At 43.2% G+C, this 25557-nt stretch overlaps 1 protein-coding gene across 1 annotated transcript; it reads left to right on the top strand.

Moving 5' to 3' along the window:
• The first annotated feature begins 1226 nt into the window (after positions 1-1226).
• On the top strand, positions 1227-18764 carry LOC116895299 (alcohol dehydrogenase 1-like). Its single transcript, XM_032896611.1, has 9 exons — positions 1227-1265; positions 2376-2477; positions 7675-7813; positions 10243-10330; positions 10460-10679; positions 10840-11100; positions 12119-12254; positions 17694-17832; positions 18734-18764. Exons 1-9 carry the CDS (start codon positions 1227-1229, stop codon positions 18762-18764), a joined length of 1155 nt encoding a protein of 384 aa, XP_032752502.1.
• Positions 18765-25557: the final 6793 nt, after the last annotated feature.

Here is a 25557-nt window from a genome sequence, read left to right as displayed (position 1 = left end):
GACGTGTCTCCATGGTACAGCATCTTCCTGTGACCTGAAACACTGCGGGAGAGAGACAGAGAAGGAGCTGGCTAAAGTCAGGATGGAGGAAGCTTCACACGGCTGGGAAACTGAAGCCTACAGGGTTCTCCATGACCTTTCCCAAGGGTCGTGGAAAGCAGTAAGCAACTGCTCAAGAGAGACTGACCAGCAAGGTGCAGAGCGGTCTCTGCGACTGTGGAGCTCCTGTGCCAGCCATGCAGAGAGTTCCAGGGATGGAACCTGGGGATGCTGATGCAACTGCTTTTGAGCCATCCTTGTTTCTGCAAACGATGCTTCTCCCCTGTTAGTAACCCCAATAAAAACTCAGTGGTTCAACAAGTTGGACTCTGGTGCAATCGTTACTTCAGTCTGCCCTGCATTCGCTTTCTGGGGTGAGTCGATGTGTGCTTTATACTTCCCTAGGGAATATTTGTCAAAGAAAAATTGCTTCCCATTGATTGTGCAGTTTAAAATGTAATGTATGTGTTTTCGATGATTCTTGTTTTCCCGCTTGTATTCATGCTTGATGTGTTTTTCTTTCAAAGTGTTAAATCTGCGAAGCTTGGTAGCACATTCCTGTACTCCCGGCACTCGGCAGGTCAAGGCAGGTAGATCTACAACCTGTTTAATTTCACTCTTTCTTACACTCGCTCCTCCCCGAGCACCCTTCATCAGTCGGTACTTTTCTTTCTCATTTTTTTCTCTTTCCTCACAGTTTAGTCTGTCCCTCTTCATAATCCCCCCAGCCCATCCACAATCTCAGAGCATCTGAAACAGGAATTCTTACTTGAACTCTGGGACAAATTAAACCTATAGATCTTTAGGAAGTTTGGTGGGTTCCTCCAGAAAGGAGCATGTAATCTAGAAGTGGTGTGCAGGATCAGAAGACAGGATGTGCACATGATTCGGTGCAGAATAAGTTGTTACTTTTCCTTCATCTCTTTTCTTCTAAAACAACCACTTCCTTTCCTTGTTTGCTTCTGCTTCACCCATCTTTCCTCCTCACCATTCCTCGATGGTTTCTTCCTCCCGTTATCCTTCTCTCTTCGGATTTTCCATCTCTCTCTTCCCCTTCCACTCTCTCCCGGATTAGTGTATAATTTCCTCTGAGTCACTCTGGAGTAGAAGAGAACATTTGTGCTCGGTTCAGCAGGTAAACAGCTAGAGACAGAGCGCTCTCCGGTCTGAACCTTCCAGAAGCAACGATGGAACCAGACAGCCTCACCACGAAAACATCTGGCAATGTAAGTCAGGGTTTGTTCTTGGAATATATTCCTGAATGGTCGTAATTAGTAATGTACATGCACTTTACTATTTAAGGCTGTGCTGAGAACACACTTTACATGATGAAGAACTCCTATAATTTACAAATCAATTTTAGAGCATTTCTGTCAAAATCATAATAAGATAGCTGTTATTAATTAAAAAAATAACATAAAAACTTGCCCAAACACCTCACCCAGGTGTTTTTCCTGGGGTGAGGCTTCTCCACTGCACTCCACATGTGCTGACCCTTATGATTGCCCTAAATTAGGAAAACGGCATAATTGGTGGTAGTGGAAGGCTGTGTTCCCACCTCCCCCCTTATTTTTGTGTCAAAACACTGAAGAAACAAACAGCGTAGACAATTCTGAAAAGTTAAAAAAATAAAATATAATGCTTCAATGTGTATCTTTGAAATGCGTACTATAAAGGAATATCAATCCAGAAAGCTGAACTGTGTGGAGAGTTTCAGGCTAAAATGGATAAACGCTGTAGGGCAGAGGAGGTAAGTTATGATGGCAAAGTAAATGATCCAGGTCGTATCTCACTAGGACGGACTTTGGTTAGGAAAATGAAATGGATGACGATTCTTGCTTTACTTCCAAGGTGGTGCTTACAGTCTCTAACAACGTCCTTTGCATGACAGATTATAATCTCTAAGTAAGTGATTAACATTAGAAATTGTATTAATTAAATGCAGAAACTTAATTCACAGGGCAGACTTGGATTTCATGAGCCAGCATTAACACGTTGTGACATTTTAAACATAGAGAAACCAGCTAAGAATTCTGATCGGCTCTCTGGAGCTAAAAGAATGTGTAATACCCCTGTATATGTGCACAGTAAAATATACATACACACATATATATATATCTCCCACTATAACATTTTATTTCAATTTTTATCTAAACCAGTTAGACATAAAATATACATGCAATTGTCTCCGATGAGTAAGTAGGTTATTTTACCTCAAAAGGACATAGGCAGGATGGTTGCTTGGACAGGGGATGTGAATTTGACGCCACATCTCACCTGTTTGTAGCTAATTAGCAGTAAGGTGAGCTTATGACTTCATTCGTGTATGCATATAGGTCATCACATGCCGGGCAGCTGTCGCCTGGACCACTAATGCCCCACTGTCTGTCGAGGAGGTTACAGTTGATCCACCAAAGGCTTGTGAGGTTCGAGTTAAGGTGAGTGCAAACGACAGTGTGTGGAGTAGGCGTGGACTGTGTATATGTATATTGCAATGGTTTTATAATTTAGGAAAAAATGGTAGTCTATACTAGAGCTAAGACTTCCTATCATTATTGATAGATTGATACTAGCATATAGTAATAGTCAAGTGGGTGGCTGCATTTTGTTGAAATGTCACAAACTTGATATATGTGAATACCAGGTAGTCAGTGATATTTTAAAAATTCTATTGCTTTTTGGACTTAAACATCAAACTGGGGAGTTGGTTCTGTGAGTACAGTACTCGTCATGCAAGCATGAGGTACACATTGGTAGCCAGGAGCTCACGACAGGAGAATCCCCAGAACTTCATGGCCAACCAGGGTAACCAAACTGATGAGCTTCTGTTCCAGTGGGAAGTTTTGTCTCAAAAACAGAACAGAACAAAACAAAAACCAGAGAAACAAATGAGAAAAGATATTTGGACTTCTGCCTCTGGCGCGTGTGTGTGTGTGTGTGTGTGTGTGTGTACATACAAGTGCATGCACGCACACACACACACACACACACACACACACACACACGAAGGTACCATAAACACATACACACTCAGGAAGTTCTCTCTCTCTCTCTCTCTCTCTCTCTCTCTCTCTCTCACACACACACACACACACACACACACACACACACACACGAAAGCTCATGTATACATGTACCCACATAAAATTAAAATTAGTGAAAGTCAACACAATTATTGCTTCTGAAACCTCCTTCTCCCACAGTTCCTGAGCTATTTGGATGTATAGCCATTTGATAGCTATAGAGCTATGCTGGCGTGTAGCCACTTGAAAGCTATAGGTGTCCTCCAAAACTTGTGCTGAAGTGTAGTTGCCAACACAGTGGTTCTACAGCAGCGCCTCTGAAGAATGAGTGTGTAGATTAAAGGGCCGTCACCCTCATAAATGGATTAAAGCTGCGACTGTAGGAAGAGATTACTTATAGGCCCCTAATAAAAACACGATTCTGCACCCGCCCGACTCTCACACACATTCACCTGCAGTTTGCCCTACTGTAACAACGGGGAGGCCCTTGTTGGATGAGAGAGACAGCACGCTCTCAGATTCACCAGATTCCAGTTGTGAGCCAAAGAAACTGATAGTGCAAGACTGACACAATCCGTGGTACTCCATTACATCACTAGGAAACAGCCTAGACCATAATACATGCTCTTCCCCGTGGGAACGGGGCCTAAGAGGTCTGGCCTCACTCTCCTGCACTGTCCTCCGAGGGACTGTCCACTCTGGGTAGGACAGATAGATGATACCAGGGATGGATGGGCCACTCTCCTTTCCCATTCTCAGTCGTTGGAAAAAGTTTGTAGCAGTCAGGGCCAAATGAGGGCTGAGCCTGCTCCAGCAGCCATCAGAATCCTCTCATCCGTGTTCTTTAAACAAGATTCGTTTTCTCACAGTTCCAGAGTCTGGAAGTCTCCCAGATGAGGGCACCAGCAGGGCTGAGTTCTGGTGAAAGCTCTCATCCTGGTTTAGATAGATGTCATCTTCTTGCTGTGCCTTTATGAGAGAGAGAGAGAGAGAGAGAGAGAGAGAGAGAGAGAGAGAGAGAGAGAGAGAGAGAGAGGAAAGAAGGAAGCTCTGGGTCTCTCTCTTCATAAAGACAGCAACCTCACCAGGAAGCTTTGAAATTAGGCTCCACCTCCAAATGCTATTATATTAGGTGCTGGTTGGGGTCTTCATATGTAAAAGGTACACTATCTAGAAAAAGCCTATGGTCCCATTTCCCTGCTCATGGAGTAGACTTGCTACTTTAGGGAGATATTTGTCTTCACCACAACTCTATACTACATAAATGTTCTAGCCATGGAAAGAGACAAGTTAGAGGTCTCAGCATTGCACCTCTCTGTTAGTTGGGCAAACTTTATTTGGAAAAGAGTGTGGGAAGAGTCATATCTTGAGAAGTAACCCAAAAAAGACCGGTTTCGGTCTGTTTTCTGTTAAGAGTGTGTTGTTAATTTGTAACAAGTTTTCAGTAAGCCGCTCATGTTCTCTTACAAGGAGGCAGGGAAGGAGTATTCAACTCTCTTGGTAACTAAACCAGTCCTGCTAGACTAATTTATTTCTAAAACTTAATCTAGTCTCTTCCCACCCTACCGCCGCCCCCCACCCCGCCCCCCGGAGCTGAGGACTGAACCCAGGGCCTTGGGCTTGATAGGCAAGTGCTCTACCACTGAGCCAAATCCTCAATCCTCTAGTCTCTTTTTAAAAGACGTATTTCATTTTTAAAGTGGGTGTGTGTGTATGTGTGTGTGCACGCACACACACGTGCATATCTGTCTGTCTCTGTGTGTCTATGTATCTATGTATACTTGTGTGCCCCTAGAGAGCACAAAAGGACATCAGATACACTGAAGCTAGAATTGTAGACTGTTGCGAGCTTCCTAACTTGGGTGCTAAGAAGGAAATGCAGGTTCCCTACCGGAGCATAAAGCATTCTTAACTGATGGACCATCCTAACAAGCCTTTCCATCTAACCTCTTGAGAAAGACATTAAGCCATTCGTGAGGGTATTGTACTAGACCCCATCAATCAAAAGCATTGCTAGCTGTCAATACTGTTGGGGACCAAGAGTCTAGAATATGAATCTCTTGAGGGGCAAATCACACCAAACCCATATCAGAGAACTTGGGGATAAGCAATTAAGAGAGGTCTGGAAACTCCGTGAGCAATGCAGCAGCAAGCTCGACACAGAGAACCAAGCAAAGAAACAATAGTCCATGCTAAGAGCACTTGAATCTCGGGAAATGCTGTGAACCAGACTAGGCTGATTTCCCTGAAGACCAGCCAGAGAGGGCATTCGAGAGCGGCAAACAAATAAACAAAAGTATCCAGAGAAATGGGATTGTAGGTCAGCTATTTGAACCAAAGGCCTGAACAAACGGACCAAGAAAACAGATAAATATCTCCCATCCCACAAAGAGCCCAGAGGAATAAAGGAAATAGACATCCATGCGAGCGGTCAGATTGCCAAAAGAGAAGAGCAATTTGACAAAGAATCTGGACAGCTCCACGGATCAATTTCTTCTAGCCAGTGAAAATAAACAGAATGTCTAGATAAAACTTGTTGGTGCTGGCAACATGTTCCAAGTGAAATACACGATTTGAAACTGATCTGACTTGCCTCCAACCCAATCCAGCTGTGGAATCTCGCTACCCTGGAAGAAAACTAACTGACCTTTTGAAATTGGAATAGCTAGAAAAAAGAAACAATGGCACGAAGAAAAAGCAAGAAAATTGTACACTGTAGAGGAGTCTTTGAAGATTCGTTTGAAGGTCTTTCCATTTCCCTTCCGCGTGTTCCTTTGTGTCAGGAAACAGCAAGCAGCGTGAGGAGCGTGTGCAAACAGCCTTGGGGTTGAGACTGTTCGCCTGCTCTGGGAGGCAGGGAGAGCATTGCGATATCACCCAGGCTTTGTATCAAAAGACTCTCAAGTTTCTGTTGTGTACTTTACCAGCATCCCATAGAATGTTTAACTGTTTGTAGCAAAGCACCAGACACAACTTAATGATTTTTGCCATATTAAGACAGTCAGGTGGGTAAAAAAAAAAAAAAAAAAAAAAAAAAAAGCTAAATGGTTTGATTTTGTGCACGTAGCCACAGTTGCTGTGAGTACAGTGTTTCCAGTGTCCAGAGGTCACTGTTTCTCCCTGGTCTTCCTCAACCTCTGGGTTCTCACAATCTTTCCAACCCCTTTTCCACAATATCACCCCAGCCCTGGGGAGCTGTGTGACACTGATGTCCCAGTTACAGGAGGGCATGCGACACACATGATCAGCACCTTGACCAGTTGTGACTTTCTTCATTAGCTGTCACTCACAGCAGTAAGAGATGTGAGAGTTGCACTAATCTATGAGTAAATGCATGTCTTTTGAGGACAGTTTGATATGATGTCTAGTTAGCAATAAAATAATCGTAACACGCTTACCTCTGGAGCCTATGTGCTCCCAGTTATGGCTTTTTGGCCAGATTTATAGTACCAGACACATAAATACAATCAGAAAGTGGTTGGTCGACCCATAGCAGGTTACTACTACACCCATGGGCACATGCTACCAGTCTTGTCATTATTGCAGCTTGCAGAGGTAAAACTATTGGTGACTTTTCCCTCCCAGTACCTCACACAGACCCTTGGAGTGCTAGGAGAGTGAGCCGTCAGGGAGAAAGCATCCCAGCCAGTACCAGCTTCGTTTTTTCAGAAAAACTGTGGGTTTTTCAGTAATAAGATCTTCCCAACAACTGAGAGCTGTCTCAAGCTTATGTTGCTTGAGGAGGCCCCGAGGCACCCATGACCAACAACTCTGGGTTGAGGGGGTCCCAGACCTGGCACTGGACTTTTTAATTGTCAACCTATGGCTTCTGGGAGCGCGCGCACGCGCACACACACACACACACACACACACACACACACACACACACACACTTTTAGCAAGCTTTGAAAATAGTATGTTTCTCTATGGCTTTTTAAAATAACCTTAGAGTTAACTATCCTTGCTCCACCCTACCTTTGAGTCTCCCTCTACACTTAAACACCCCTCTCCTTCCCTTTTCATTTCCGCCTCTGTTCTACTATTCCTTCTCCCTTTAAAGCATTTCCTCCCTCTCCCTCTAGTGGCTCCTTCCTGGTGTGTTAGCTAGGGTTCCTATTGCAGTGATAAAACACCAGACTCAAAAGCAATCTGGGAAGGAATGGCTTCATTTTCTCTCACCACCCTCAGATCACACTGCATCACTGAAGGAAATCAGGGCAGGAATTAAAGGCAGGAACGGAAGCAGAGGCCATAGAGAATGGCTACTTATTCACTTACCCACTAATGATTTGCTCATCCTGCTTCCTTATACGACCCAGGACCAATAGCCCAGGACTGCACCCCCACTGTGAGCAGGGCCCTCCCACCTCAATTATTAATTAAGACAACAATCTGTTGAAAAGCATCTTTTAAATTAAGATGTTCTCCCTGTTATATCTGGGTTGCACGCAGTTGATTAAAAACCGACCCGTACACCTGACTCTACTCGTGGTCCAAGTTAAGCACACAAAACTGAAGATTTGATCCCAGCATCCGAGTATGAGTGAGAACACAGTGACTTTGTTTTTCTGTCACCAGGCAATTTATATGCAGTTACTTAATCATCTTTCAGATCATATCCTCCGGGATCTGTGGCACTGATAATCATATCCTAGAAGGGAAAATGGAAACGCCATTTCCTGTCATCCTGGGCCACGAGGGAGCTGGAATTGTGGAGAGTATTGGTCAAGGTGTGACTACCGTGAAGCCAGGTGGGTACCTGGGCGGGATACCGACGCCTTGTGGGTGTGCAGGATTAGGTTCAGCTTCTCTGCCAATTGGAACATTAATAGGCAGCAGAATGGTGTTCCCAGAAATCATGGGGAGCCCCAGCAAAGCCACCATGTGATAACAGAGAAATCAGGGTCCCTCTTCATGTTTTTTAGTTTTATTAATGAAAAGAATTCAAGAGCAATCACAGACAAGCTTGGGGACAAAGAATGGAATCAGATGGCGGTGTGAAGACAGTTTATTAGAGCCTAAAGGGGAAAGCCCAGGTCAGGCAAGATGGAAGGGAGAAGAGAAGGATGTCATGTTGCTTGTGCTGAGGCAGTACGGACGTCAGCCTCCTACGCACAGATGGCCACAAGTTGAGGAGGAGTGCTTTAGAACAAAGAACAGGGAAACCTGATGCATTAAATTATGGAGTGTAAGAGCACAGTTAGGCTATAACCAGCATCTGAGAGAAAAAGGAGAAATAGTCAGGTCTTCTTAGGCTGCCCTCAGAGAGGTGAGCAGACTCCAAGTCTCAGGTGAGTTGGGGGGATGGCATTATGTGTCAGGCATGCTGGAAAGGAAAAGCACATCACCTGTGGGTGCCCTGCATATTAGCTCTTACAGGATCAGACAAGGGCCTGTCTCTATGTAAAGACAGATCCATTCTTTACAATATAGTACCAATTCCTTTCCTAACTCCTACTCTGATTCTTCCCCTGAGGTAAAACAAAGGTCTCAGAAGCCACGTGTGGTGGTGTACACCTTTTATCCCAGCACTTGGGAGACAGAAGCAGGCAGTTCTCTAAGTCTTAGAGGCCAGCCTGGTCTACATAGTCAGTAGGACAGCCAGGGCTAAAATCCAAAACACAACAAAAACAAAAAAAGTTTTAAAACTCATCGAATATTGACAAAATCATCAAACTGCTTCCAGACACCAGATATATTACAAGACATACACAGCCTGGGATTCAGAATCCCAGACTGAAGACAGAGTTCAGTAGTGTGATACGTGCCTACCAAGCACAAGGCTGTGTTCCTCACAGCAGCCTATCCTAAGTTAAACTAATAAGTACAATATATACAATGTTTCACAATACTGTTAAACATTAGAATATGTATGATTAAGAAACCTTTTTCTACACACACACACACACACACACACACACACACCCCACATGCCCTAATCTTTTTAATTGTGCAGAGTAGCATCGTGTGTAAGAGTTTCTTCTAGAATTTATATTTACCTTCCCCATGCTACAAACCTTCATGTTTCAAACACTTGATAATATCATTTTTCTAGCAAGAATAATTATCATAATAATATTATAGTTATCATTGTCATAGGTTTTTTTTTTCCGTTTTCCTTTATGTGCATTGTGAGCATGCTATGTCGGAGATGTGGGTGAACATGTTTGCATCTTCCCACAATGTCAGAATGTATGGAATAATAATATGCTCACGTGGTACAGCAGTTTGCTAGACGTTGCTGACTGCCTTGGTATCAAGCACTGACTGAGGCGAACAGGCGTTGTTGATTGCCATCCCAATTACTGAGCTTAGCTCTGTGATCCCATGTTATACACCACACAGTAGATGCATTTGGGTGTTGAGTGTATGAATATATATGTAGGTTGCAGTGGCAAGGAATTTCTAGGGACCTAAGAGGCAAAACTGGAAAACTAAAGGAAATGAAAATAAAGGCTTTGGGAGGGGTTGAGGTCTACCAGATGGTGTACTTCCTGTGCTCACTTAGGAGCACAGTCATCATACTCCATTCTCAAAATGGAGTCAAAAGCTACTTGGAAAGTCAAGTCTTTGGGAGCGATCAGGCTGAAAACCCAGTGTTTCGGTGGAACTCAGGGCAGGGCACAGAGTGATCTCAATCATGTATAAAGAAATAGATGCTCTGAAAAAGATCAATTACCTTGTTTTATTGATTTAGCTACTTAATGGCAGAATAGGATTGAGGGCACAGGCTGCCTTTCGAGTTCTAACATAATGCAACACCTCGTAATGAGTACTGATTTTAATTTAGCTCGTGTATAATTCATTCTTCCAAAAAATATTGAACTCTACTAAAGTCCAGTTCAACTTTTCTCCTAGAACACTGAACCAAATCGACAAGTCTTATATTCCACAAAGACTGAGGTCACTCTTAGCGGTAGCTGTCTCTTACCTTTGAACCTCAATGTGATGACATGTAAATATCCAGATTCTTCTTCTATCTTGTAGATCTATTTATATTAAAAGTGATTATTTTAATCCCATGATGAAATAAATGATAATTAACTTTAAGTACAATGCTACACACAACTCTTCTTAGGACAAATTGATGACATCTGCCAAAACCAGTTCCCAGCAGTATTAACCATTCTTCAGGTCTGTCATAACTTTCCCCATAACTCTCTTTATTCTTTATCTTCAGGAGACAAAGTCTTAATGTTCCCTCTCCCAGAATGTCGGGAATGCATCTACTGCCTTCACCCCAAGGGCAACTTCTGTAAGAAACAAAAGTCAGTTTCGAATTCTTTGACTTCTCACCTCATTTGCTTTTCTCACACAGGGTTTTTGACTCAGCCCTGATAATGTCTTTTTATTTCTCCTTTTTTTTTTCTTGTTGTTGCTCTGTATCTGGGGAGCAGTATTCTCTCTCCAACCGGATTAATGTTGGACGGAACCAGCCGATTTACCTGCAGAGGGAAGAAAATCTATCACCTTCAGGGAACCAGCACGTTCACAGAATATACCGTGGTAGATGAGATCGCTGTGGCAACGATCAATGACAGAGCTCCTATGGACACAGTCTGTATTGTAAGCTGTGAGGTGTCGACAGGCTTCGGAGCTGTGTTTAACACAGCTCAGGTGAGACTGTGTGTTTTCTGGTAGCATAGTAAACAAGGAGCCACATAGTCAAAAGGCTCCTTCATCGCGGACAAAACTGAAGGGATTTTTCCCCTCTGTTTCCTACTAATAAAAGATCACTGTTCAAAGTCTAACAAAGGTTAATCCTTTAAAAATACAGGTCACCCCTGGCTCTACCTGTGTGGTTTTTGGACTTGGAGGAATTGGTTCAGCCATCGTCATGGCCTGCAAACTCTCTGGTGCATCTAGAATCATCGGGGTTGACATCGACGAGCAGAAGTTTCCTCGGGCAAGAGCCTTGGGGGTCACTGACTGCCTCAACCCTAAAAAGCTCAAGAAACCTGTTCAGAAGGTGGTGAAGGAGATGACAGGTGTCGGTGTTGACTTTGCCTTTGAGGCCATCGGACTGATTGAAACGATGGTACGTGTGTTGGACACAATGGGGGCCACAACGCATCAACTCATTCACATCAGAAAGAACAGGATTTCCTATAATCTGTTTTATTTGGGAGGATTGTTACAAATTGAGCCAAGAGCCTCCAGCACACTAAGCACAATTCTACATCCCCCAGTCCCAATGTAGGGCTATAAATTTTTACCTAGCATTTTTGAGCACATTGATATTATACCTTGCATCGTTCTGAGCTATTAGCCTATTCTATCCCATTTTTAGATCACCCTTCTAGATAATGTTCATTTAACGATTGAATTAATAATTATGATATTAATCATGGTGGATTTATTTTTGGTTGTGAGCCTAGCCTTTAACGGCTGAGCCATCTCTCCAGCCCTCATGGTGGATTTAAACAACTTATTCAAGGTATCATAGTAAACATACTATGACTGTTTGATCATAGAATGTCTCCCACATTCCCCTTGAAAGTGTACCTTACCATTATCAACTTGCAGGACACAAACTGTGCACCATGTCATGCCTGACTACCCATCCTCAATAGCCAATTAAAAAGGCCAAACTAAAAGTAGGAAACAGAAAAGGGAGATTTATTCAATGTGGCCACATTGGGAAGAGGGACAAAAGGACCCCAAATCGATCTTCTGGGTCCTGAAGTGAAAGGAAGTTGTAAACAGATACACACATCTAAGCAGTCCTAGTCAAGGTATGATCTTACCTCCCCTTGGCCAGTCCTTGTCTGGGCTTCAGTCTTATCCTGTAAGGAAAACTGACAATCTGTCAGATCTGTGTGAAATCTCTCTCCAGGAGACAAATCCTCCCTCTGTTTGGTGCCCTTTTCTTCTCTTAGCATGAGATTTATGAAAAAACACCCATTTCTTTGAGTTTACTTGATTCAATAGTCTGCTTGTCTGGTGGAGAGGTGCAAGGGCCTCCTTAGAACATTGTCACTTTCAGCAGGCCAGTTACAAGCTACACGTACATGTAAATGCCGCTGAGACATTAACCAGTCTGTTTCTGCATTTAGGTCTCGGCTTTGAAGTCCTGCAACAGGAGCTCCGGAGTGTGCGTAATTATGGGAGTGGCTCCCACCGGCTCCCAGCTCTCTTTTGACCCAGAGGTGCTTCTCCCTGGGAGAACTCTAAAATCTTCTGTTTTGGGAGGTAGGCCCCTCAGTTTACTCTCTCTTTTCAGACCCCTAAGTCCCCCTGCATGCTCTTTGGAAGGAAACAAGAAAGGAAAACGGGAAGAAATAGAAGGCAAGACAGTTATCAAAAATGATAAGGGGAGGCAGGCCTGGTGTCTCATGCCTGCAATCCAGCACTCGGGACGCAGAGGCAGAAAGTCTGCCACACAGTCAAGCCCAGTCTAGACCGCACATAGTCAGGTCCAGCACTCAGATACACCGAGAAAGGCCCTATTCCAACATCCAAAAAAGGGTAAGTCTGTCTTCCCAAAAGTAGTAAGTTCCTTGTAGAAGCAACAGAGTACTAACCTAACACTGATAAGATAAAGAAGGTGCTTATTGGGACCCGAACTTTCTGTATTGAGTGACAAGCCATGGATGGTATATGGACCACTCCCCCATAGAGAGAAATATATCACTGATTTGATCCCTGCGTTCTCACCTTGATACTCAACCTACTTTTCTATCTTAAAACAAAATAGATCATTACAATGTTGGTCACAGTTCATTCTCTCTCAACATACCTCCAGATTCTTTTTTTTTTTTTTTTACATCAACTTAATAAATTTCTCAAAGACCTATGTTTTGTTTTTGTTTTTGTTTTTGTTTTTTGGTATTTCTTTATTTACATCTCAAATGTTATTTCCTTTCCTGGTTTCCTGTCCTTAAGCCCCCATCCCCTCTCCCTCTCCTTCTTTTATAAGGGTGTTCCCCTCCCCATCCACACCTCTTACTGCCCCCCCCCAATAATCCCCTACACTGGTGATCCAACCTTGGCAGGACCAAGAGTTTCTCCATCCATTGGTGCCAAGCAAGGCCATCCTCTGATACATATGCAGTTGGAGCCATGGGTCAGTCCATGTATAGTCTTTGGGTAGTGGTTTAGTCCCTGGAAACTCTGGCTGGTTGGCATTGTTGTTTTTATGAGGTTGCAAACCCTTCCAGCTCTTTCAATCCTTTCTCTAATTCTTCCAAAGGCGGTCTCATTCTCAGTTCAGTGGTTTGCTGCTAACATTCACCTCTGTATTTGACATGTTCTGGCTGTGTCTCTCAGGAGAGATCCATATCCGGTTCCTGTCAGTACGCATTTCTTAGTTTCATCAATCTTATCTAGTCTTGGTAGCTGTATATATATATATATATATATATATATATATATATATATATATATATATATATATATATATGTCACATGTGGGGCAGGCTCTGAACGACCATTCCTTCACTCTCTGCTCTAAACTTTGCCTCCATATCCCATCCTATGGATATTTTTGTTCTCCCTTTTAACAAGGAGTGAAGCATCCACGTTTTGGTCATTCTTTTTCTTGAGCTTCATGTGGTCTGTGGATTACATCTTGGGTAATTCGAGATTTAGGGCTATCCACTTATCAGTGAGTGCATACCAAGTGTGTTTTTCTGTGATTGGGTTACCTTACTCAGGATGATATTTTCCAGTTCCCTCCATTTGCCTATGAATTTCATAAAGTCATTGTTTTTGATAGCTGAGTAATATTCCATTGTGTAGATGTACCACATTTTCTGTATCCATTCCTCTGTTGAAGGGCATCTGGGTTCTTTCCAGATTCTGGCCATTATATATAAGGCTGCTGTGAACATAGTGGAGCATGTGTCTGTGTTAAATGTTGAAGCATCTTTTGGGTATATGCCTAGGAGAGGTATAGCTAGGTCCCCAGGTAGTGCAATATCCAATTTTCTGAGGAACCTCCAGACTGATTTCCAGAGTGGTTGTACCAACTTGCAATCCCACCAACAATGGAGGAGTGTTCCTCTTTCTCCACATCTTCGCCAGCATCTGCTGTCACCTGAGTTTTTTATCTTAGCCATTCTGACTGGTGTGAGGTGGAATCTCAGGGTCATTTTGATTTGCATTTCCCTGATGACTAAGGATGTTAAACATCTCTTTAGGTGCTTCTCAGCCATTCGATATTCCTCAGCTGAGAATTCTTTATCTCTGTACCCCATTTTTAATAGGGTTATTTGGCTCTCTGAAGTCTAACTTCTTGAGTTTTTTGTACATTTTGGATATTAGCCCTCTATCAGATATAGGATTGGTAATGATATTTTCCCAATCTGTTGGTTGCCATTTTGTCCTAATGACAGTGTCCTTTGCCTTACAGGAGCTTTGCAGTTTTATGAGGTCCCATTTGTCAATTCTTGATCTTAGAGCATAAGCCATTGGTATTTTGTTCAGGAAATTTTCCCAGTGCCCATGTGTTCAAGACTCTTCCCCATTCTTTCTTCTATTAGATTGAGTGTATCTAGTTTGATGTGGAGGTCCTTGATCCACTTGGACTTAAGCTTTGTACGGGGCAATAAGAACGGATCAATTTACATTCTTCTAGATTCTATTCCATCACTGATCACATACCCCACATGCTTCCAAGACTCACATGTCTTGGGAAGCCAGTGCAGTGTTAGATGTTCTGAGGCCATGCTATCTAATGTTGTGACTTCTGGTCTCATGTGTGGCTATTGGCCACTCAGGCTGGAAGGCTGATGAATCAGTTATGGTTAATTTTACTTTAAGTTCAAAGAACTATGGTGGCTGTAGTAGCACATGCCTTATTCCATGTGCTAGGAAGACAGAGGGAAGTGGATCTGTGTGTGTTCGGGGCTATCCTAATGTGCATAATGAGTAGGTTTTAGGGTAGCCAGGGCAACATCCTGAGACCTTGCCTAAAATTTAAATAAATAAATATAAGCGACCACATATGACTAACATTGCCTTATTATTAGACAGTACAGTTCATATTATCTCTTACCCTAGCCTTAGCCAGAATGCTCAAGCATGATTAGTGATCGATGACAGGCCATTGGTGATTAATTATTGATCGATTGATTGTTAATTTAAGGTCTGGAATTGAAAAACTTGTCTTTGGGCTATCAGAGTACTCCATGGGCATTACCCTTAAGCAAGCAATTCAAACTCTTAATCCCAGTCTTGGTTAGGCAGTAGCTTTTCTTATAGAGAGGGAACTAAATGGAAAATATACACATTAAGCACTTAACACATAAGCAAAGAATAAGCCATCAGTTGAGGCGTTGGCTACGGTAACCCACAACCCACGAAAACAGGCCTGAGACTACCAAAGATAAAGTGCTTTGGGTTTGCTTTGGTGGCAACGTGTGTTTGTTTGTTGGCTTGAATATCTGGGGCCCTCTCCATTTTTTCTTGACACGGTTTTGTGTGAGTTGAATATGAAGTTGGATTGCTGCCCAGTTGATCATATAACAGAGAGAATGTTTCCCCTGACCAGTCTTCCACTATAAAACTTTCAACTTTCAGACACTCAAAACTTATCTAACTGTGTAAAACTCCCCCCAAACGAACCCATATAAAGAGTAACTGAGTGCTGAGAATAGCTAGGCTTTTCTTTGCAGCTAACCATCCATCTGTGTCCATTTTCTGTTGAGGTAAAAAATAAATAACCTGTGGTAGTTAATTTATAAGAAAAAGATGTTTGTTTTGCTTCTGTCAAAAAATTTATTTGTTCTTTATGTGTGAGTGCCTTGCTGTGTGTCTGCATATGCAACATTTTTGTGCTTGGTGCTCTCAAAGACTAAACAGAAGAGGGTCTTGGAGCCTCTAAATCTGAAGTTACAGATGGTCGTGAATGACTATGTGGCTGCTGGGAATTGATCCCAGGTCCTCAGACTCCATTGTTTTCAGGACACTAACTACTTCCTATAATGTTCACCCTCCAGCTTTGATCTGAGTTAATCTCAGAATCTTGGGTGAAATGAGACCTAGCACTTGGAATAAGGCATGTGCCCTGAGCCATCTCTCCAGCCCAAGTCAGGATATTTTTTATCAAAGCAACAGGAAGAAGAAACTGAAACTCACATCAAATAGGAAGATATGGGATTTGTATAGCCAAGATGACCTCAAGTGTGTACCACAGGGTTCAGACCCATGTCTGTGACTACTCAGGGATATCAAGTACAGCCTTCTGGTTCAGCACAAAAGGTCTATACAGTCTGCAGCAAGAGCAGTACCCACTCAGCAAGCTAAAAAAGCTGGGAAGTAAACATCAGGGGAAGAATTGCCTGTCAGGCCATCACTAGACCATGGGCCTCCAGTTTTTCCTATCCCCAGACAAGAGTCTTTGCTGCCTTCCTTTGATAAGACTGACATTCTTCAAGTTTTGTAGTTTCTTTCCTGTCAGGCACTGTGCTTGCTACCTTAGAGGCTCGTCCATGCTTTTAGGAGAACCCTAGAATCCCACACAACTGCCGGAAGAGTGAATGTGTTGTCTCCAGGTATCTGGGTTTACTAGCTTTGTGCCTAGCCACCACATTTCCAGACCCCAATTCTGTGCCTTTATTTTTATCAGCTACTATAGCCCCAGTGTTGAAATCTACAAACTGCCTTATTCCCTTCCTGCTGGGCCGTGTGTTTCTCCTGGTGCTGTTTACAATACCAAGTGTCGTTGTGAGCGCATGTGCAAGTGTAATGGCGAGCTGTAAGGGCATGGCAGATACTTAACGGTTGGTGCTCAGTCACCAATGAATCAAACTAATAGACTTGGACCCTTAAAAAGAATTATTAAATACCCAAATAATAAATTAAAATGTTATAAACAAAAGAATTACTTCATTATAGATGGAAGAAGCTGTAACAGACATCACCTTCTTTTTCCAGTTTTACGCTAAGAGGTTTCTAGGTCAGGGGAAAACCTGCATAACCAGCGAGCTGTGCAATCGTCAGATGTTGCATTGTTTCTAAAGTATGGATCCTTAGTGTCCCTCAGGTGTGTGAGGCCCCCAGGATGGTATTACTGATAGGTTCCGTGGCCTTTAGGAGGTGAGTCTTCCGGGAGGGTCTTAGGTCATTGGGTGTGTGCTCTCAAACGAGTCTGGGCTGGTATTTTTTCTTCTCTGTAAAAGAACAGAAGTAACAGATTCAACGCAGTCATGCTCACAGACCATCGGCCCACAACTCCATTGTTTTCAGGACACTGACTACTTCCTATAATGTTCACCTTCCAGCTGATTTGATCGGAGTTAATCTCAGGATCTTGAGTGAAATGAGCCTGGCAACCCAGGTCAATCAGCTAGTGGGCATTGCAGGAAATGGTTAGGACCCTCAAGGCAAAGAAGAGCTTTAGGCACATGGGTTCTAGCCATGAGAGCATCAGGTAGGAGGGCTTTCCTGTGGCCCTGGTAATTATCATTCTATCGGTGACTGGATTCTTCTATGGAACAAAGTGCTTTGGCACTCGGGTAAAGGACAAATAGGGAGATGAATGGCTTACTGTATCCATGAACACTGATAATTTTACAAATTATCAAATTTATTATAAATTATTAATTATAATAATTAATCTCTGGAGTCTTCAGTCAGCTTTGATACATTTCTCATCCCATTAATTTGGTCCTTTCCTTCCTTCTACAGGGTATAAAACCAGAGATGACATCCCTAAACTAGTAACTGACTACGTACAAAAAAAATTCAACATAGAACCTCTTATAACCCACAGGCTGCCTTTTCCAGAAATCAATGAAGGATTCAAACTGTTGCGAGAGGGAAAATGGTAAGTATTTGTGTGAATTGTGTGTGTTTGTGTGTGTGTGTGTGTGTGTGTGTGTGTGTGTGTGTGTGTGTATACAAGACATTCCTGGGAGTAGTGCCATCTATACATGTGACTTTCAGTCAAATTTTTATGACAAGTCCCCTATGCTCCCATATAACTTTCTATTACCCTCATGAGGACTTGTGACAGTAAATGGTAATTAACTTGTCTGGTGAATTTTTGAATATCACATTTTGATTTCTAACACCAGCCTCAACTATAATTCGTCAAGTGTAGGCATTGTCAGGAATAAGCATTTGCTTAAAAGAACAAATAAATAGAAATGTAAACTGGTGAGTGTTGTAGAATGGTGGCTACAGACTGCTTTATCCATCAGAGAGCTTGCTAACAGAGAGCTCGATATCCGTGATTCCTCCTGATGACTATAATCTGGCGGTGACCAAGAGCATAGCGCCACAAGTGCTGAGAGAAACAGCAAAATGGTTGGCATTTCTATTCAAACTGCAACCCAGTGGTTGTCTTCACATGGCCTTTCACAATTAGAAAATAGAAAAATGTTGGGGAATTACTACTCTGGCTCCCACCAGACTAGGCAGGGGTCACTGGAGGAGTGGCAAGAGGTCATGGAGTAAAATGTACCCACAGCTGAGGGACTGATTGTTTGGGGCTGTCTGCTGCCATCCTGCATGATTCCCATTGGTCCATTCAGACCTCATGATTGACAGCTCTCTGCTGGCCTTGATGACAGGTATTTTCAGTGTCTATAAGAGGAGGGGCAGTGAGAGAGTGGAGCTGGGAAATGGAGAAGGCGGGGAAGTCTCTCCCCTCTGCTATGTGCAACGGCTGTAATGGCTTTGGGCTACCTGTGTTAGTCACATCAGCATTTACTCTTGTGTTTCAGCATCCGCTGCGTCCTCTCTATGAGACCCTGATGGTGGCTGACACACAGGCATCCCCACAGCACTCTCTGTGCTTCTTTACTTCCTTGAGGATTAAACTGCGAACTATGGCGATCAGAACTGGAAAGACATACACACGCAATTTTAAGGAGTTAAAACTGTTAAAGAAAATAAACTATCTCAAAACTCATGTCTGGGTGTCAGGCTAACTATCAAAGGGAGGGGAAGCAGGAATTGATCGCCGATGAGATATGTATCCACGCTAAAGGCCCACTTGAGCTGTGTTCTGTTTTGCACAGCCTGTATGTACTGAAAACCTACTTAGAGTACGTGCCCCACCATCCCAGATGCTTTTGTCAGCAACATAGACAAGCACGTTTGTGTCTTTCCCCAGTCTCAGCATTTATTGGGTAACAATGAGCTCACAAGGGACCCCTGTTCCTATGACAACAATTTGTCAGATACGACAGCTTTTCTTGATAGTCTGGCAATGGTGAGCATAGGCCACTTTACCACAATTTTAGGAACTAATATTAATTCTCAGATCACATATTATGCATCACCCAGCAAATGTTTCTACTTATGATATATGTAGGTTATAGAATGCCTCTCATGAGTTAAGGGGCCACAGCAGACATCAAGGGGTTTTAGAGGTACTGAGAAGCAGAGAAACTAGAACTAAACTGTACTGATGACAAGCCAACCTGAGCTGTTGCTTTTCAGTGGTCCTCAGCGTTCCTCACGCTGAGACCCTTTAATACAGTTCCTCATGTTGTGGGGACCCCCGACCACAAAATCATTTATGTTGCTACTTCATCAATGTAATTTTGCTACTGTTATGAATCCTAATGTAAATATCTATGCTTCCTGGTGCTGGTGGTCTTAGGTGACTCCTGTGGCAATAAAGCCATTTGACACTCTAAGGGGTCATGACCCATAGGTTAAGAACCACTGTAGTGTCAGGCTTCAGGGTCGGGATTGAGACCAGAACAGAGACAACAGGGCAGGACCAGGGTGGATCAATGGATGGCAGATTGTCTTAATTAAGGTTTCTGTCATTATAACAAACACCATGACCACAAAGCAAGTTGGGGAGGATAGGGTTTATTCAGCTTACACTTCCATGATGCTGTTCACCACCAAAGGAATTCAGAACTGGAACTCAAGCTGGGCAGGATCCAGGAAGCAGGAGCTGATGCAGGGGCCATGGAGGGATGCTGCTTACTGGCTTGCTTCCCATGGCTTGCTCAGCTTGCTTATTAGAGAAACCAGGACCACCAACCCAGGGAAGGCACCACCCACGATGGGCTGGGCTTCCCCCACCTAATTGATTACTGATTGAGAAAATGCTTTACAGCAGGATCTCATGGAGGCATTTCCTCCACTGAGGCTCTTTCCTCTCTGATGACTCTAGTTTGTGTCCAGTTGGTGTAAAGCCAGCCAGGACACAGACCTAGACAGGTGAGGGGTAGATGAGCAGATGGCAGTTTGAGCACACCATCTCAACACGAGAGACTGAGCTGAGCTGAAGGCCCTGAGACCTGAAGCATATGCCTGACGGTCTCTTGATGCATATCCTGAGTGGTCAGTGAATGCTATCTTTATCTTAATGCTAGGTGTTACCTCGTTATAGGACTCGGATGAAGGCATGCATTGCCTCAGTCTGGTGTGGCTGACAGAGTTCTTGGGCCTGCTTTTCCTGTATGACTTTAGTATGTTCACTGTACTTCCTGCATCCCATGTCTCATGACATCCTAAATCCGTTCAGTAATGTGTGCTTTAGTGTTGTGATGAGCCAAGGGTCACCTGCACACACTCTGGAGTAACCCTGGCTTCTTCTAATGGCTGTAGTCAATCTCTAGGACAATAAGTAGGGGGAGCAAAGCTTTCTGCTTTGCTGACTTTCCCCCATATACCACTTTTTTGTAAGGATTTGCCTGAGTCCTTCCCATCCTTGACCCTGTTCTTCGGCTTCACTGGAGTCTATAACTGAGTAAAATGTAAAAGGGGGAAGTGTGCTGTATCCTGCGATCTCTCACTGCTTCCTGACTATGGATGCAATGTGACCTCACATTCCCACGGACATGACCCCCTTGAATGACTTTATACCCTCAGACCAGGAGAAACAATAAGATCTTCCTTTAAAAAAAATGATACAACAATGGAAAAAGCAATGCATACATGCATTCGAATTCATAAAAGAAACACTAATGGATGTTGTGTGTAGCTTTTTGATCCCCGGCCTTATCTCAGGGAATGGGCTGCACTACAGCCCCCACCCAGCTTCCCTTGAATCCACGATAAAAGATGCGCGTGTGCATGCGTGCACTCACACACACAGTTGTTCCTTTTCAACTTGCCGTCTCGGCACAACTGCTGGACACTACTATCTTCCACCTGGAAAAGCGTGCCCTTATCAATACTCGTAGCTCCATACCACTCGCCGCCCTAAACTAACCCCCTTGATCACACGCCTGTAGGAGCGGCTGTGTGGCCGCTCAGTTTCGAGATCTCACATGGCTGGTCAACTTTTCTCAATCAGAGAGGCCTGTGGAACTCTCCTCTCCTCCTCCATCTCTCTCTGCTTGCCTCCAGGGACCTGGAAGTCCCGCCTATCCCTTCCGCCCAGCAATTGGCCCATGACTTTCTTTACTGACAGATTAAGAACCAATTGGGGAACAGGAGCTTAACATCAGGACTGCCCCTACAAATGGACAACAAAGGGATGGATTCAACATATTAATAATGGGCAATTTCAATAGCCTATGCAAATAAACAAACAGATCATCCAGACATAAGAAATAAGCAATGAAACTTCACCACAGACAAACTGCACCATAGAGAGGTTGGACTTAACAGATATCTACAGAACATTCCTTCCAACAGCTGCAGAAAACACAATTTTCAACAGCCCAAGGAACTTTAAAATATTTACATTTTCAGCCACAAAACAAGTCTTAGCAAATACAAAAACATGGAGTAATTTATTGTCTTACAGAAAATTGTGGGCTAAAACAAGACAGATCAAGCAGCCTTTATCGTCTTGAAGACAGACGCATCTTCTTTCAAGGACCTCAGTTCTCTGTGGAAGCTGACGCCAGTTGCCTGTAACTAAATGTTTCCGTTTTCCCCCCAAATATAAGAAAGTCGAGGATATTTAGCTTGCAATAGAAACCCCAGCTGGAACACCAGAAGGCAGCTTCTCCCCCAAACATTTTCTCTTTCCTCACATTGTGTTTCCCACTTTGGTGGTAAGGTCCCTTCTCTTGATGCCTGCAACCTTATATGTTAACTGATGATGTCTGGGCTTGGGACCAATTTTTGTGCCGTCTATCAGATTCGTTTCCTTGTTTTCACCCTGAGAGTGTCTCAAGACTATCCCGGTTTTACCAAAGACTTAAGATGCTACATCTTTCGTAAGTATGGTCAGAGATGATCAGATACATTTCCTTTGCCCCACGAGCCTTCACACATCCTGGGGCCTCCCCGTAACAACTTCCTCAAGAAAACTGGCCACTTAATTGTACTGTGTTAGAGTAGGACTTTCTTCGACCCACCAGCAGCATAAATAATGACATTGGAAAGTTTTTTTTTTCAATGTATAAGTCTTTTATTGTCCCCAAAGAGCCCAAATTGCACTTGTGATCAGGATCTTGTTTCTAGAGCTAGGAAACTGAGGTCTCACTCGTCTGCCTGCTGCACGGTTCCCTTCTAATATGGTTTAAAACTCGGGACTTTCGCTTGGGCAGTCTCCCCAGGAAGTTTATCTAACCTACAACCCAATTATGTAACTAGCTCTAAACCTCTTTCTCCACTGTGGTAGCTGTTCCCTCCAAGTACACTCTCGATTGCCTGAGTCTGATTTCTTCTCCCTGTGGCCTCCTGTGCCCAGAAGTTCTGCCCCCTCCCACCCGACCACCGACTTCCTGGCCCAGCTATTGGTCGTTAGACTTTTATTACAACTAATCAGTACCGAGACGACCTCTGATACAATTCTCGATCCCCTTTAGGCTGGTGAGGAAGGACAAACATTTACAAAACAGAAAGCCCGATGATGAGCCTTAGAAATCACAATACTAAAATCTTGCCAGCACTTAGTTCTCTGCCAATACAAAATCAACACTTGAAAATACAGAGACGTGCCTTCACACGGTGTGAAGAAAGGTTGCCCCAACACCATTTGAAAAAAAAATGAAAAAAACAAAAACAAAAACCCTACCCGTCAATGTTTTATGATCAGGAATTCATAGAAATTCTATACTTTAAAGAAAAAATAACCAAGTTTGCAACAGAAAGAAAGTTTTTTGGTTTTTGTTTGTTTGTTTGTTTGTATAAAGGCAATTTTAGATAATGCAGAAGCAGGAGGAGGAAAAGGAGCTATTTCTAGGAAAGGAAGAAGGGGGAGTGTCCCTGACAGATGTTCTCAACTACGGGAAATTCAGTCATTCACAGTAGAGAACAAACCAGTAAGCTGTAAACTGAAGCAAGGAGAGACCCGGAACCAAGAAAGACTCAGCAGTGTCTACGGTAAGGAGGCAGCACAAGAGGAGAACAGACTAGGAGTAGGAGCTCTGCAGAACCGAGCAGTCCTGGTATTGCCCCACCCATCACTTGACTCCCGACTCAAGTCCTCAGCAGTGCAGGAAACCTCTTCCTGAAAAGACAAACCCCTAGCCCGGCCGCCCCAAAGCCCCTCCCCTTCCCCGACCGGAGACTTCTAGGGAAATTATGGTCCCACTGATTGCCTCAGTAATCTGAGAGCCCTGGGAGAGACACAAAGGTCTCTTCACCCCTGCTGTGACTGTCACAGTTTCTAAAGCCCTACCCTGAGCTCCAAAGTTGTCTTACAAACCCCCAACTATCCTTTAAAGGAAATAAGAAACAACTTATTCTTAAATTTTTTTAACTAAAATATAGCTCCCTGCTTCCTGTCTTCCCTTTAACCCCTGCAGTGCCTTCCTCTCAGTTTCTCTCCATTGATGGCCTCTTATTATTATTGTTCTTGTTCATATATATGTTTATATATACACACATATATGAATAAATATATAACAACAACCAGCTGAATCCTACCCCTATACCCACAGAAATATCACCCTTCTCACCCGTCATCAAAGACGCTTCTCTTTACAATAGCATGAGACTGTTACAGAGAACCACACAGCAGGTCATAATGGAGAAATGAACCGACCCTGGAGAGCCCAGCCCCAACAGACACATCTACAACACAGTTCCTGCGCCTAAGACTCAGGCAACGCGGCTGAAGGAGAGTGGAAAGGCTTTAAGACCTGCAGGACCAGGGAGTCAGCTTCCTGGAATGACAGGGAGGTCTCACTTAAAATACCTCCAGAATATGGCTTCCTAAATAAGACCTGAATAATGACTGTTAGCAATTCCTATAGGCTCTGCCCAATGGTTACCTAGCAACAGCCAAGTTGCTCCTGTATTGGAAAGACCATTGGGCATTCTCTCTCTCTCTCCTCCCTCTCCCTCCCTCCTCCCCTTCCCTCCCTCCCTCCTCCTCCCTCCTCCCTCCTCTCCCCCCCTCCCCCTCCCCCTCTTCCCTCTCCCCCTCCCTCCCCTTTCCCCTCTCTCTTCTCCCCTCTCTCTCCTCTCTCCTCTCTCCTCTCTTCTCTCTGCCTTTCTGAGTAACCTCCACATTAATTACCAGAGTGGTTGTACCAGTTTGCAATCTCACCAGCATTGGAGGAGTATTCCTCTTTCTCTGAAAGGTAAAGAGAATCTAATAAACTGCTCACAATTTTCTGAAGAGGTATTCTGTAATCTGAAATCTGAATGATTAGGAAAATTATATTTACTTGCTATGTCAATGTTATTCTGTATATACTCACCAGAAGAAGAAAAATGTTATCTTCTATTCCAGAGTTCCAAACAGGAATAGTATATCAATATCACCAGGTAATTATTAACTTAAATAGTAAGGGTGAATTGACAATGTCCCAGAGTTCAGAATTCTAATAACCAGTAATAAAAGAGAGGAAAATTACAGAGTCCAAATTTTATCAAATGCCTAAAACTGCCAAAACAGTAGCTGGATAATAAATATAAACTTTGTAATCAAACAAACTTCAAATCGAGCTCCTGCTCCACTAAGCAAACACATCCCCTACATTGATGGATTTTGCACGTGAAGTGCCTCGTACTCAGGAGAGGAAGGTAAGACTCACTAACAAAAGCAAGCAACTACTTCACCTCAGTGAGGAGACAACAAGCAGCTTAAAATGGCCACCATCCTCATTATAAAATTAACCTATGAGAGGGGGGGGCTTCTCTTTTCCCCTGGGACTGAGACTGAAGGAACAAAGGTCCTCAGCTAGGAACTCAACTGAGACCCTGCTAGAATGTGTCCTTCAGAGACTTTTCTGGGAATCAGACCTGGTACTGAAGAGTCAATAGCTCCATTTTCGACATTCTGGGTGGCACAAAATCAATCAGCCTAAACAGAATAATTTAGATACTTTAGATAGATTACAGATTTAGGTAACTAGATTACAGATAGATAGATAGATAGATAGATAGATAGATAGATAGATAGATAATAGATAGATAATAATAGATGATAGATAGATAGATAGATAGATAGATAGATAGATAGATAGATAGATAGATAGATAGATAGATAGATACTAATGGACTTATGAAAGCTACATTACTGACTTCTTTTCTTCCATAGTTTTATATCATAAATACTCTAAGAATTAATGATTACCCTTGGATTACAACAAAATCAGTTCCTGAGTAGGGAAAAAAAGATTAAAAAAGAAAAAAGATTGATCTTCAAACTGGGAGAAATATTACCCAGAAG

This window comes from Rattus rattus, chromosome 3 (genome assembly GCF_011064425.1).
Source record: "Rattus rattus isolate New Zealand chromosome 3, Rrattus_CSIRO_v1, whole genome shotgun sequence".
Classification (NCBI taxonomy): Eukaryota; Metazoa; Chordata; class Mammalia; order Rodentia; family Muridae; genus Rattus; species Rattus rattus.
The sequence above is the reverse complement of the archived record's forward strand: the minus strand, read 5'-3'. Positions and strand labels throughout refer to the sequence as shown.